Here is a 13,598-nt window from a genome sequence, read left to right as displayed (position 1 = left end):
TCTGGGAGTAAGTTCAGCGAGGCTGGGTCCAGGGGCTCAGGTGATGGCATTTCTCCACCTTCCCCTCGATTTGGTTTTCTGTGTGTCAGACCGTTCTTCTCTTGGGAAGGTAAGTGCCAGCATCTCTGGGCACCACCGCCCCGGCTTAGAAAACCCGTAGGAAGAGAGGGGGCCTTTCCCCCTCTATCCATGCATCAATGCCACGGAAGGCTTCCGGTTGGTCCCTGGATGTGCAAGCAGATCTCCTCCCTGTTTTTAAGGGAATGGGGGCCGTGGTTCACCAGGCCTGTGTTCTGTGCCCATCACTGTAGCCAGAGGGATGACTGGGATGCGAACCACCCAGAGATGAGGGGAGGAAAGAGCCCCAGGAGTTGCGCTACCCAGCAGACAGAGACAGCACACAGGGGACACACCAGACAGAACAATCTTGTGCATCGTTAAGGATTTGTCAGATTAACACTGAGTGGAGCTCCGGGGGCCATACCACAGAGAAATTGAAGCAGAGACATTGACTACGCACAGGTCCCGGAGGAAGTACACGTCGTGGCCTTGAGGGGCCACACAAGAGGTCAAGGCGGAGTGCAGACAGGCAGGACCTGGGCACGTGCCTCTGTTAGGGTCCGTGGGTGGGGTGCTTCGGGGGTCCTGGGCTAGGGCTGGATCGTTCCGCTCAGACCAGAAGAGCGGGGAGAAGCCGCGCGGGCGCTGGTCACGAGGGCGGCCGGACGTCCTGTCAGAGCTGCCGCCTGCCGTCGCTCTGGCTGCACCTCTCCTCCCCGGGGCCTGCGTGTGAGGACTCGTATCAGGGGAAGGTCTCTGCGGGCTGTTGGGTGGGACGGAGCGGCCGTGAGGCCCCGGTCCCGAGGGCTGGTTCAGCGCAGCACGGGGGTCAGGACTCTGCTGGTAAAGGGAGAGCAGGTGGGGTGAGTGGGCAGTGTCGTCTGCAAGGTAAGGCAGCCAACCGGAAAGTATTTTAAGATGCTCAGGTTAATCTTAAAGATTGCGTTCTCATTTTTTCCAGAGGCAAGAATTAGATGAAAAAATTGCAAAAGTTTCAAAAGAGAGGCAGGAACTAGCTTCTAAAATTAAAGAGGTAAGTGGTTCACCTATAGGATTTTCCAGGTTTTTCCTTCTTTCTTTCTCTGTTTTTATGATGAATTATTTCACACAACCGATGGACTTCTCTCAGTTACATTTAAAACTTTGCTTATTATGAAAACTTTTTTTGAATATGAAAGTAGAGAAAATGGTGCAATTACGTACTTTTGCTTTTTTTTTTTTTTTTTTTTTTTTTTTGCCTGAATTTCTTATTGTCACCTGAGATCTAAGAAAGGTGATGATAAATTGTCTTCTCCTTTTCTAGGTCTGGGTAGGTATTAAAAAAAACTCATTAGGTGCTCTTCTCCTTCCCCCCACTGCAAAGTCGGTTATGATAATTATCATCAGATGAATAGTCAAAGTAGACGCGAAGGTGTTTTCCTTGCTAAAGAAAATTTGTGCCCACCCAGGGATGCTAAAAAAAGAAGAGGAAGAGACATCTTCTGTCCGGCTTCAAGTAGAGTGATGGCGGCTGGGGGTTTAGCTAAGAAAGTACAAGCACGTGTTTGGCCGAAAGCTACACTCGCCATATTTGTTTTTGATCATAAGAATCCTCTGTAGCGTGTAACTTTTGCCCCAGTATTCTTTTGGATATAAAGATATCAGGGGGCGCCTGGCTGTCTCCGCCAGTGGAGCGTGTGACTCTTGATCTCGAGGTCATGAGTTTGAGCCCCACGCTGGGTGTAGAGATGACTTAAAAATAAAATCTTTTTAAAATCAACAACATTTAGGGGCGCCTGGGTGGCGCAGTCGGTTAAGCGTCCGACTTCAGCCAGGTCACAATCTCGCGGTCCGTGAGTTCGAGCCCCGCGTCGGGCTCTGGGCTGATGGCTCAGAGCCTGGAGCCTGTTTCCGATTCTGTGTCTCCCTCTCTCTCTCTGCCCCTCCCCCGTTCATGCTCTGTCTCTCTCTGTCCCAAAAATAAATTAAAAAAAAAAAGTTGAAAAAAAAAAAAATCAACAACATTTAGATTTCTCAGAGCAAGGGATGAGCCAGATCTGTATCCTCGTCCTCAGATTTCAGCCCTAATAAACTGGTGGGGGTCGGGGAGAGCAGGTCACGGCAACTGGTAACGTTACTCATGTTTTTAAGCCGAGATTTTTCCCTTGAATGTATTGTTAGCCTTCCCTCCATTGCTAAACAAATACAGTTGCACTTAGTGCATATTTCCATTAGCTGTTTGTTCACTTCGGCACAAAATGCCGTGGAAAGCTTTTTATTAAAATTGTAAACCGAGCCCCAAGTTAGTCCTCCCGAATCTACGGATGAAGTCTGTATTTGCACGTATTGTGGGGTTTGCTGCTCCCCACTTGGTTCTGTGGGCCACGGAATTAATTTCACTTGGCTGTGTTCCTCCATGGGAGGCCGAGAGGAGAGGTGTGTGAAGGTGACAGTGCCTTCACGTGTGCCCGGAGGGCCACAGCTGCCACCCTCTGAAGCTCACGCACACACACACACACACGCGCGCGCGCCTTGGGAGTCCAAGTCCGTGGCTGAGCAAGTCACATGTCCAGGGATGAGCCACTTTATAGGAGCAGCACCAGGCTCAGCGAATCAATGATAAGAACCCTGGCTTATTAGCTTGAACGCTAAATGGTACGTGTGAGGTGTCATTCACAGTCCGGCTCCGCCCCGGTCTCTGTGCGACCGTGGAAGCAGAGTGCTCCTCATTTTCATGGGCGTCACTGTGGGTACAAGCCTTTGTGAAAGGCAGAACGACACTATACGTGCTTAACGACTAACGGAAAAATGTATCTTCTAGCTGAGTTGTGACCCCAGTTTAACTCAGATAATTGCTTCACAACTATCTCTGCGCATTCTGATACCTGCCCACATACATCTGCTGTAAGAATTGTAGTTTGCTTTGACCAAATCAAGCCTGAATAAATTTTTCCTAATGTGCTTATATCATGTTCTGAGCTTAGATTCACTGCACAGCACAGCGTTCTCTCTCTGGTGGTTTCCGATGATCTGGAACGTTCTTGCTGTTTTCTAGATCTGTGGTTCCCCCTCAGGACTCGCTGAATGTTGTTGTCACGTGATAAATGGTGGCTGTTTTACAGTAAAAGTAGGCCTACTGTCATCAAGGGTTTATAGACGGCTGAATACTGATTCACCTGTGTCTGTTGTCTTAGGTTCAAGGACGCCCACAAAAAACACAGAGCATCATCATCTTAGAGTCCCACGTCATCTGCTGCACACTGAGCACGAGTGGCGGTTTACTGCTCGAGTCTGCTTTTCGTGGGCAAGGGGGTGTCCCCTTCAGTTGTGTCATCGTCGATGAGGTCAGTGGGCAGTCGGCCGAACGGCCGTACGGCTTATGCTGGCGCTGTGCGGGCTGAGCCGGGGCGGGCGGGGAGCCGCGCTGCTTCGAGGACCCGGAGGAAACGGTCTCGGAGCATCTGGTTTTTACCTGCCGTCGCGTGTGTGCGTGGTCTCTTGGGTTGAAATGTGCTGCTGACGGCCCCCCACAGCCGAACTGGCTTTTCCGGAATTAGGATGATAGTCTTAAGGATGCCTGACTGGTCCCTGCCCGAGGAGTGTCTCCTCTCTGCTCCGAATAGCTCTGGCTCCCTTTCGAGGCAGTTCGCATATAACTTTGGACAGCTCTGAGCCACAGTGTTTTCAGCTCACACCTGTGACTTGTAGTTCATTCACGGAGCAGACATTTGTCGGGCACCTACTGTTTGCCAGAATGTAGAGCCAGAAGACCGAAGACGTGGAAAACGAGCTGCAGGAGGGTTGGTCCAAGATCCGGCTTCACCAGAATGAGAGGATGGAAACAGGGGAAGTGATGACACGCTTGAAGAAGGTGTCCTCGAAGAGAAGCTTGAGTCTTGCAGATGACAAGGCCAGCTAGGAACAAGGGAGAAGGGGGGTGGCAGGGAGAGGGGGACGCACCGCCACGCACTTCCCTCAGGCACATGCCCAGCGAGAACAAAGAGCACAGAACTGGGGCGTCACACGGCTCTGGCTCGCGCTGGCTCCCCGGTGGTCGTGGCACCTGAGCCGTGCCGACCTCACGACGCGTGTGCGGCGGTTCTTTCACTCGCTGGTTTAGAGCGTTTGTGTCCGTTGTAACCATAGAAAAATTCTTCTCTGTTTTTCTCCGTTTATAGTATTCTTTTATTTATTTATTTAAAAAAAAATTTTTTTTTTTCAACGTTTATTTATTTTTGGGACAGAGAGAGACAGAGCATGAACGGGGGAGGGGCAGAGAGAGGGAGACACAGAATCGGAAACAGGCTCCAGGCTCTGAGCCATCAGCCCAGAGCCCGACGCGGGGCTCGAACTCACGGACCGCGAGATCGTGACCTGGCTGAAGTCGGACGCTTAACCGACTGCGCCACCCAGGCGCCCCGAGTATTCTTTTATTTTAATAAAAAAAAAAAAAAAAAGTCGGTGCTCATCACAAGCGTCCACTCAAAAATCCTGGCTGGTATTCAGTGCAGAAGGAGAAAGTGTGATACTTTTCTGAATGTTAGAACTTTTGTGAATTTGAGAAACCGCACGGGGATAAAGAAACAGCAGAGATGATGAAGAATACCTTTTCATTCTGTACTTTCTTACCCAGGCTGGGCAGTCTTGTGAAGTGGAGACTCTTACCCCGCTCATCCATCGTTGTAACAAGCTGATCCTCGTCGGAGACCCAAAACAGCTCCCTCCCACGGTCATTTCCATGGTGCGTTTGTTTCACGTTCGTAATACTTTAAAAGGGGGGGGGGGGGCTTTCTTGGATCATCATCTCCTGTTTGGAGGGAAAAGTAGGGAATGGCTAAGAAGAGAGAAGCACCGTTTGGATTTTAATAGGTAAAAGTCTGTGAAAATGCCCCTCTGTTCCTAATTGTGCTTATGTACATACGTGACCCATGCAGTGGGAGCGTCAAAGACCAGAAGACGAGAAAGACCCGTGTTCCATGTGCATTGGGCTTTTTCTTTGGGAAACAGCGCGCAGCTATCTTAAGGGCTGTATCTGATCCATTTTAGTACATAAACACCAAAACTATAATACAAGGAAAATTTTAAAAGAAGTTTCCCAACCTCCTGATTTATATTTAAATGTATGCAGATTTGAGGAAAACATTACACAGAGTACTTTAAATGTACTTTTAGAGTACACTTCCAGTTTTAGAATTCTGTGTCCTGTCGGGGGGATAAAAAATGTGCTTCTCACGTCCTCTGAAAGTGCAGCGTCAGGAAGAGAGGAAGGGGGCTCTGAACCCCGCCTGCGGGAAGGACCAGCACCTTGGCAGTGGCCTGTCTCTCCTGTTCCCTCACCAGAGAGGGCTCCTAGAAATAAATGCCCACCAGAGTTGGGATTTAATAAATGTTTTGGGTAATCTGAATAGGTGTAGACCATGGCGTTGAATTTAATAATGTTTGTGTATTTCACTAATACGTAGCTGATTTGTACAAATCTAGAGTACTGGCTGCATAAACAACCCCAGGGAACAGATCCTTCCCAAGCGTGTGTGTGCACTCGTGGAATGAAAGCGTGTGGTTTTTGTTGTCGTCATGGTGTTTTGACTTTGGAATCATTCAGAACGATAGTGCGGCTGTTTCACACCTGAGCACACTGCGCGATCACACCTGCTCTGAGTGAAGACCTGTGTCCATAGGGAAAAGCTGCTGGTGATCTTGTTCAGGGGGAGTAAGGAAGAGCCAACTCTGTACCGTGTTTCTTTTCATTTAAAGTTTATTTATGTTGAAAGCGCGAGAGAGCACGGGAAGGGGAAGAGGGAGAGAGTGAGAGAATCCCAAGCAGGCTCTGCACCGTCAGCACAGAGCCCGATGCGCAGCTCCAACTCAAGAACTGTGAGATCGTGACCTGAGCTGAAATCAAGGGTCGGTTCCGGGTGAGCCACCCAGGTGCCCCGGTTGTACTGCATTTGTTTTGAATAACACGTTATTTCACAAAGTTACTGATTAAATTCTTGATGGGCCCCAACTTTATTACCTCCTTTGGTGATTGATAAAAGCGACAGAGGGGCGCTTGGGTGGCTCAGTCGGTTAAGCGGCCGACTTCGGCTCAGGTCATGATCTCACACTCCGTGAGTTCGAGCCCCGCGTCGGGCTCTGTGCTGACCGCTCGGAGCCTGGAGCCTGTTTCAGATTCCGTGTCTCCCTCTCTCTGACCCTCCCCCGTTCATGCTCTGTCTCTCTCTGTCTCAAAAATAAATAAACATTAAAAAAAATTAAAAAAAAAAAAAAAAAAAAAGCGACAGAAATGAGAAAAATCTGGCCTTTTTGTTATTGTTGCCGAAACAATGCAGCCTTCTTGAGAACAATTTAGAAAATAATTACAAAGTTAATTTTCTCAACTTGCCTTTCTGTCCACCTATATTTAAGGAGAATCGTTGTGAGTATTTTAACAGATTTTGTGGCCTATTCTCATTCGTGTCTTTCCATCAGTGTTTACTGAGTGCCAGCCTGATTCGGGCACTGTTCTAGGTGCTGGCGTTAAGACAGTGAAGAAAAGAAACAGAAATCCCTGCTTGCATTATGGAGCTGGCATCGGGGGGGGGGTCAGTAACTAAGTCCCTAAAAGATGGTTTGTGTGTGGTTGTATATATGTAGGGTTTGCTTTAAAGGGCCAGAAGCATTCTGTGCCAGATTGTCTTTTTTCCAGTCCAAAAAGAGATCAGGATTATCCTTCCACGTCAGAGCGTAGAAATCCACGTCATTCTGTAGGATAGACTGGGGTTTTTTTCGCAGGTATGGAAGTGGTACCTTTTTCTTTTTCCCCAGAAAGAAGATTCAAAATGAGGTTTTGGCCAGCTTGTGAAGAGAGAAACTTCTGGGGATGTGGATAAAATTGTTGAATGTCTACTAATACTAAGTTACATAAACCTATTTAAAATCACATACAGAAGTAACCTCTGATTTAGGAAGTAACGCCTTTTTTCCACCACTCTCCTGATTCGTGAACTTTGCATGCACGTCTTCAGTGCCATGTCTTAGGCATCGCGTGTGAAGCTCCCATCTCCGTTGTCCTCGTGCATCCCGCAGAGTACATTTGCATCTAGGTTGCTTAAGACACGGTACTTATCTGTGTGATGTTGACATTAAAAAGTGGATCCCACTGGATCCCGTTGAAAAATCCCACTGATTTTCCAGGTTGTAACCCACTAACGGGTTTATGAAATCATCTTAGTAATTACTGTCAGTTGTCGGTCTTCTCCATGGGAACATCTGTTCTGTGATGCTTGAGCTAAGTCACCTTAGCAGTCTCAGCACCCCAAACTATAGTGGCTCCGTGTATGTTGGATGGACGGATGGACAGATGGATGGAGAAATTGGTCTTTAAAAGGCTTGTACGATGACAGTCAATGTTTCCATTTGTGGGAGAGTCCCCTAGAAATAATTGTTAAAATCTGTGTTACAGTTCTTTGTTTCTTTTCTTACTGATTCTTTCTGGTGACCTCTGTTTACATCAAAATAGTTTCAGTTTGTGGCCACTTACAAGACCACATCTTTTTCATAAGCCGTATGTAGATTTTCTAAATGAACTTTTTTATAGTCAAGCTACATGGCTTTTCAAGGGCCGGAGTCAGAAACCTCTTCCTCTGAATTTTTGCTTGTTGGTCATCTCAACGCCACCTAAACCTTGCCATTTCCGTATTACCACTCAGTGTGTTGATGATAGTGGGAAAAGTATAAATGAATTCTTGGAAATTGGTTCCTCCCTTTCAGAAAGCACAGGAGTATGGCTATGACCAGTCAATGATGGCTCGCTTCTGCAAGCTGCTGGAAGACAGCGTAGAGCACAATGTGATCGGCAGGCTGCCTGTTTTACAGCTTACTGTTCAGTACAGGATGCACCCAGACATATGCCTCTTCCCCTCTAATTACGTTTATAACAGAAGCTTGAAAACAAATAGGTGAGTTCATTCCTTTTTTTTTTTTTTTTAAGTTTATTGGGGGGGGGTAGGGGGAGAGGAGAGAGGGAGGGAGGGAGGGAGAGAGAGAGAGAGAGAGAGAGAATATCCACAGCAGGCTCCACACTCAGCACAGAGCCCTACAGGGGGCTTGAACTCACAAACCGTGAGATCATGACTTGAGCTGAAATCAAGAGTCAGACACTTAACTGACTGAGCCACCCAGGTGCCCTCCGTTTATTCCTTATTGGCTTATTTTATCTGTAGGGTTAGCTGCTTAAGAAGAATAGGTATTTTGGTATGTTCTTAAGTCCTGTCATAAAAAGTGTAAAACAAAGGTTTAGTAATTTTTTTCTAATTACAAGAGCCATGTTGATTTTAGCAAATGTATATAAACAAAAAAGAAGGGGGGAAAGATTGCCCTTATTTATGCTACCCAGAAATAATCACTCATAGCATCTTGCTGTATCTATTTCCAATCTTTGGATCATGCCTATGTTTTTAAAAAATTTTTTGACTTTAAAATTATTTTATTTATTTTGAGAGCGAGCGCAGGTGAGGGGCACAGAGAGAGGGAGAGAGGGAATCCCAAGCAGGCTCAGCGCCGTGAGCATCGAGCGCAGCGTGGGGCTCAATCCCATGAACCGTGAGATCACGACTGAGACAAAATCAAGAGCCAGACGTGCAACTGACAGAGCCACCCGGGCACCCGACTTTTTAAATTCTTTTTTAAAAACTTTTTTTTTTTTTTTTTAAGTTTATTTATTTCACGAGAGCATCGGCGGGCAGGGGCAGAGGGAGAGAGAGCATCCCAAGCAGGCTCCATGTTCAGCACAGAGCCCCACGTGGGCTTGATCTCGTAAACTGAGACCATGACCTGAGCTGAAATCAGGAGTTGGACGCTTAACCGATTGAGCCACCCAGGCCCCCCCCCCCCCACACCGCCGCCTTTTTTAATCTTGGGGGGGAAAAAATCATACCATACTGTACATAGTACAGATTTTCCTTGACTTATGACGGAGGTATGTTCCTATAAACATAAGTCAAAAAGGCATGTAATATACCTAACCTACCCTCCCAAGCATCCTAGCTTAGCCCAGCCTGCTGACACGTGCTCAGAACCCCTACGTTAGTCTACAGCTGGGCAAAGTCTTTTAACGCGAAGCCTATTCTGTGATAAAGTGCTGGATGTCCCGTGTGATGCACTGAATACGGTACCGAAAGTGACAAGCGGAGTAGTTGTCAGTGTAGGGGAGGTCACCCTCGTGATCGCGGAGCTGCCTGGGAGCTGCGGCTCGCTGCTCTCGTGAGAGGAGCATACAGCACGTGGCTAGCCCGGGACAGGATTCCAATTTACAATTCCCAGTGCGATTTCCACTGAAACGTATTGCTTTTGCACCACCGCAAAGTCGAAAAATTGTAAGTGGGACCATCGTAAGTCGGAGACCGTCTGCGTTCTGCGGCTTACTGTTTTCGCTCGTTGCCTCATGAGTGCTGTTTAGTCGTGGTTATCTGTAAGTGCATAGACCACGCGCCCTCGCCGAGAACAGAAATAAAATCTGTGTTTTACCTTTTGCTAAAACACATTCTGAGAAGATATCTTATCCCCAGCTTCTTCCCTGACAAAAAAATACTAATTATAATGAGAATTTTTTTCTTATAGCTTGTATTCTGAATGGTGGCTGCTTTTTTGTAGACTGACTGAAACCAATCGGTGTTCATCAGACTGGCCATTTCAACCTTACCTCGTGTTTGATGTCGGAGACGGTTCAGAAAGACGGGATAATGAGTATGTCTTCCTCCCTTGAATCCCTAGTGATGGTCCCAGAGTTGTTCCATTATTTTTGTTCATATTTATATTGAAAACATTTTCTGTGCCTCTCTCTGCCTAGGATCAGGGCACAGTCATTCTTAGGGAGCTAGGCTACTAGCTTCTCCTTTTTATCATAGATTATTAATACCTCTGTCTATACGTTTCGGCCTTGTAGTTCTTCTTAAGTCTGTAATGGGGATCGTAATCCCTACCGTGATAAGCTCTTGAGCAAATACATGCTAAGGTCACGGCTGTGAGTAGGACAGACATGGCCCCAGTGCATGGCTGTTGTGATCGAAGACAAGAGGCAGTATAGATCCCTTGGATGAAGGTGGGAGACAGAGGGTGAACGACCCCTCACGTGTGGGATTGTCAGTAAGGGAGCACGTTCCAGGCAGTCTGTGAGTGACAGAAAGGATTGGTGGCTGGTAAGCAGTAAAAACTTCAAAGGAGTCAGGGCTTACGAGGAAATAAGAGAGTAATAGTCTAAAGGCTGCGTTTGTCAGCACAGGACCTATCTAGAAGTAAGGAGAAATAGAAATGCCACCTCTGTGTCACCGAGAGCGCCGTAGAGAAGGTGACATCCTCAGTAAGAACGAGGCAGTAAGCCACCGAGGAGGGGGGAGGGGACATTCAGCGAAGAAGTTAAGAGAGATAGAGAAGCAGTTGGCCACAAGTAATGTGGAGGTGAAGGTCATAGAGGAACGTTGGCCTGAGAGGTGAATGACGAAAATAAGGACTTCAGAGATGGAAGAGAAGGCTGGCTGACTGGGTTTTCTGTCAAGTGAGCCTAGAAGTTAAGAACATGGGGATTAAAGGCCCTTAAACTGAGACCTTCAGGCAGCTTCAGGTGCAGTGCAGTTGTTCTGGAATGGGAGTGAAGGGGTGCATGTCGTTTGGGAAGTGAGCTGGGAGTGCAGGGGGAGGCCAGTGCGGACGCACCCCCGGGCTGCGTCCTGTTCAGTCCGCGTGGACGGCGGCCCCTGGCCGTGGGTGCGAGCTCCGCACAGCCAGTGCTGAGGAGTGAAGGAAGACGATCCCGTCTAGAGCGCTGGTCTCAGTGTGTGCAAATTCTTTTTTTTTCTTTCTTTTAAGTTTATTTATCTTGAGGGAGAGGGGGAGAGGGGCAGAGAGAGGGGGAGAATCGCAAGCAGGCTCCGTGCTGTCAGGGCAGAGCTCAGCTCAGGACAGAACCCACGACCCTGGGATCATGACCGGAGCCAAAACCAAGAGTCAGATGCCCAACCGACCTAGCGACCCAGGCGCCCCCAGACAGTAGATGCTTAGTGCTAGCTCTTTACTGTTCCTGTCTTGGTTACTGTCAATACTTCTTACTGTTGCTGTCCCTGTTTTGACAGACGAAGAGATCGGTGAGTAAGCTTCAGGTGACATCACACTCTTCGTCCTCATAACTTCCTGTTTCACTGGGTGGTTGTATATCTTCAAGGGTACCATATTGATGGTCATTGTAACAGCCTCTTTGAGCCACTGATGACTGAGCAAAGGTCAAAGCTACCTTCCTGCCCTTCACTCTAGCAGAAAACAAAGTGGGACTGAAGCTAGCAGTTGGACTGCTATTAGTTTTGATGTGTTTTGTTTTGTTTTGTTTTGTTTTTCATCTTATTTAGCTCATATATAAATGTTCAAGAAATAAAACTGGTAATGGAAATAATTAAACTTATTAAAGACAAAAGAAGGGATGTTACTTTCCGGAACATTGGCATAATAACCCATTACAAGGCTCAGAAGACGATGATTCAGAAGGATTTGGACAAAGAGTTTGATAGAAAAGGGTGAGGCATCTATATTTTTACAGATATTTCCAGGTTTTCGGTTGAATTAGAAAGAAGAAAGAGGGGATAAAAGGAAACCTAACTCTAGGGAATGGTCTCAGGCTGTGGTAGGATAGCAGGAGGAGACTCACGGGCTGGCTTCGGTCACGCTGGGTAGGGAACGCTCACCCTCCCAGCCCCGCAGACCAGTCAGTACCTCCTGCTGCTGGCAAGGTCCTCCCCACCACAACTGGTAGTGGAACCGACTGAGAAACCCTCCAGGCCTTTTCCTTTAGTTCCCGGGACTTGTTGACCTGAATTGTAATTCTAGTAGGATTCATGAAGTAACACTTGCACTTGGGATAAAGTATTTAACCCTTTTCATGCCTTTATGTACAGGGTGAAGATCGTGTTTTTGTCTCATTGGAAATCCATTAACTCAAACATTTCTTAACCTAGAAACACACAAGCTTACCAAAATTGGCTCTAGAAAAAATAGAAAATTTGAACAGACCTGTAAAAAGAGATGGAATTAGTGGTCAGACTCTTTCCAACAAAGAAAAACCCAGGACCAGGCTTCACTGGTGAATTCTGCCAGACATTAAGATAAGAATTAACACCAATCCTTCTCAGACTCTTCCAAAAAATAGAAGAGGAGGGAAGACTTTCTAACTCATTTTATGAGGCCAATATTACCATAATACCAGAGCCACGGAAAACATCACAAGAAGAGAGAAACGACAGGCCAGTATCCCTTATGAATATGGATGTAAAAATCCTCAACAAAATAATGGGAACTGAATTCAGCCGCATATTAAAAGGAGTATACACCAAAACCATAGTGGGATTATCTCAGGAATGCAAGGTTGGTTCAACATACAAAAGTCAATCTGTGCGATCTACCATACTAACAGAATAAAGGGAGAAAACCTACACGATCATCAGAATAGATGTAGAAGGAGCATCAGACTTTCGTGATAAAAGCACTCAGCAAACTAGGACTAGAAAGGAACTTCCTCGACCTAATAGAAGGTATCTATGACATGCTCGATGGTCAGACTGAGTGCTGTGCCGCTAGGATCAGGAAGGGTGCCTGCTCTTGCTACGTTTGTGCAGCATGGTTTTAGAGGTCCTAAGCAGGATAGTTGAGCAAGAAAAAGAAATTAAAGGTGTTTGTATTATACGAGAACTAAAACTATCCCTTTTCATAGTTGGCCGGACCTACTATGTAGAAAACCCTAAAAATCCACATAAGCTCTCCATTCTAACAGGTGAGTTCAGCCAAGTTGTAGATGCAGGATCAGCATACAAAAATCCATTGCGTGTGTGCGCAGTAGCAACTAGCCATCTGAAAAGGAAATTTAAAAAACAATTCTGTTTATAATGGAGTCAAAAAGGATAAAATATTTAGGAATTGAAAAGTACAAAATGGTGAAAGCAGTTAACACCTAGGTAAGTGGAGAGACATTCTGTGTCTGTGGATCAGAAGACTTCGTGTTGTGAAGGGGACAGCGCTCCCCAGAGTGATCTACAGACTCACCCTCAATTCTGCCGTCTCTGCCAGAATTCCAGCTGCCTATTGTGTGAAAATGGCCAAGCTGAACCTAAAATTCCCGTGGAAATGCAAGACACCGCAATTATATTGAAAAAGAATACTGTTAGGGGCTCATGCTTTCCTATTTCAAGACTTACTACAAAGTTAGTTATCAGAACTGGTACGGTCCTAAGGATAGACCTGTAAACCGGTAGACTAGAATTGGGAGTTCAGAAATAAACCCATGCATTTATGGCCAGTGGGTTTTCAACAAGGGGGCCCAGGCCATTCATTGGGGAAACAAAATGGTGCTGGACCAACTGGATCTCCACCTGCAAGAGAATGAGTTTCGAACCTTGTCTCCCACCCCATAATGAACTCAAAGTGGAGTAGAGCAGGAAATCTAAGAGATAAAATTATAAAACTTGGAACAAAGGTATAAATCTGTATGACCTCAGATTAGACGATTTTCTGGTATGATACCCAAGCACAAGTTACCAAAG

General features: G+C 46.6%; 1 protein-coding gene across 9 annotated transcripts in view; it reads left to right on the top strand.

Annotated features, from left to right (window-relative positions):
• The window catches only part of SETX (senataxin), a 66,309-nt gene that overhangs the window by 42,319 nt on the left and 10,392 nt on the right, over positions 1-13,598 (top strand). For 8 of the 9 annotated variants that reach the window (XM_086684366.1, XM_086684362.1, XM_086684365.1 and 5 more), the window contains 6 exons: positions 1,022-1,093; positions 3,234-3,383; positions 4,673-4,780; positions 7,792-7,979; positions 9,673-9,765; positions 11,418-11,582. In XM_086684366.1, the coding sequence (XP_086540492.1) occupies positions 1,022-1,093; positions 3,234-3,383; positions 4,673-4,780; positions 7,792-7,979; positions 9,673-9,765; positions 11,418-11,582 (776 nt within the window). The remainder of the gene's footprint in view (positions 1-1,021; positions 1,094-3,233; positions 3,384-4,672; positions 4,781-7,791; positions 7,980-9,672; positions 9,766-11,417; positions 11,583-13,598) is intronic. The other variant, XM_086684367.1, reaches the window with a different exon arrangement.

This window comes from Puma concolor, chromosome D4 (genome assembly GCF_028749965.1).
Source record: "Puma concolor isolate L17-30 chromosome D4, mPumCon1.1.hap2, whole genome shotgun sequence".
Taxonomy (NCBI): domain Eukaryota; kingdom Metazoa; phylum Chordata; class Mammalia; order Carnivora; family Felidae; genus Puma; species Puma concolor.
Note: the sequence above shows the minus strand (reverse complement) of the source record. Positions and strands in the feature narration are given on the sequence as shown.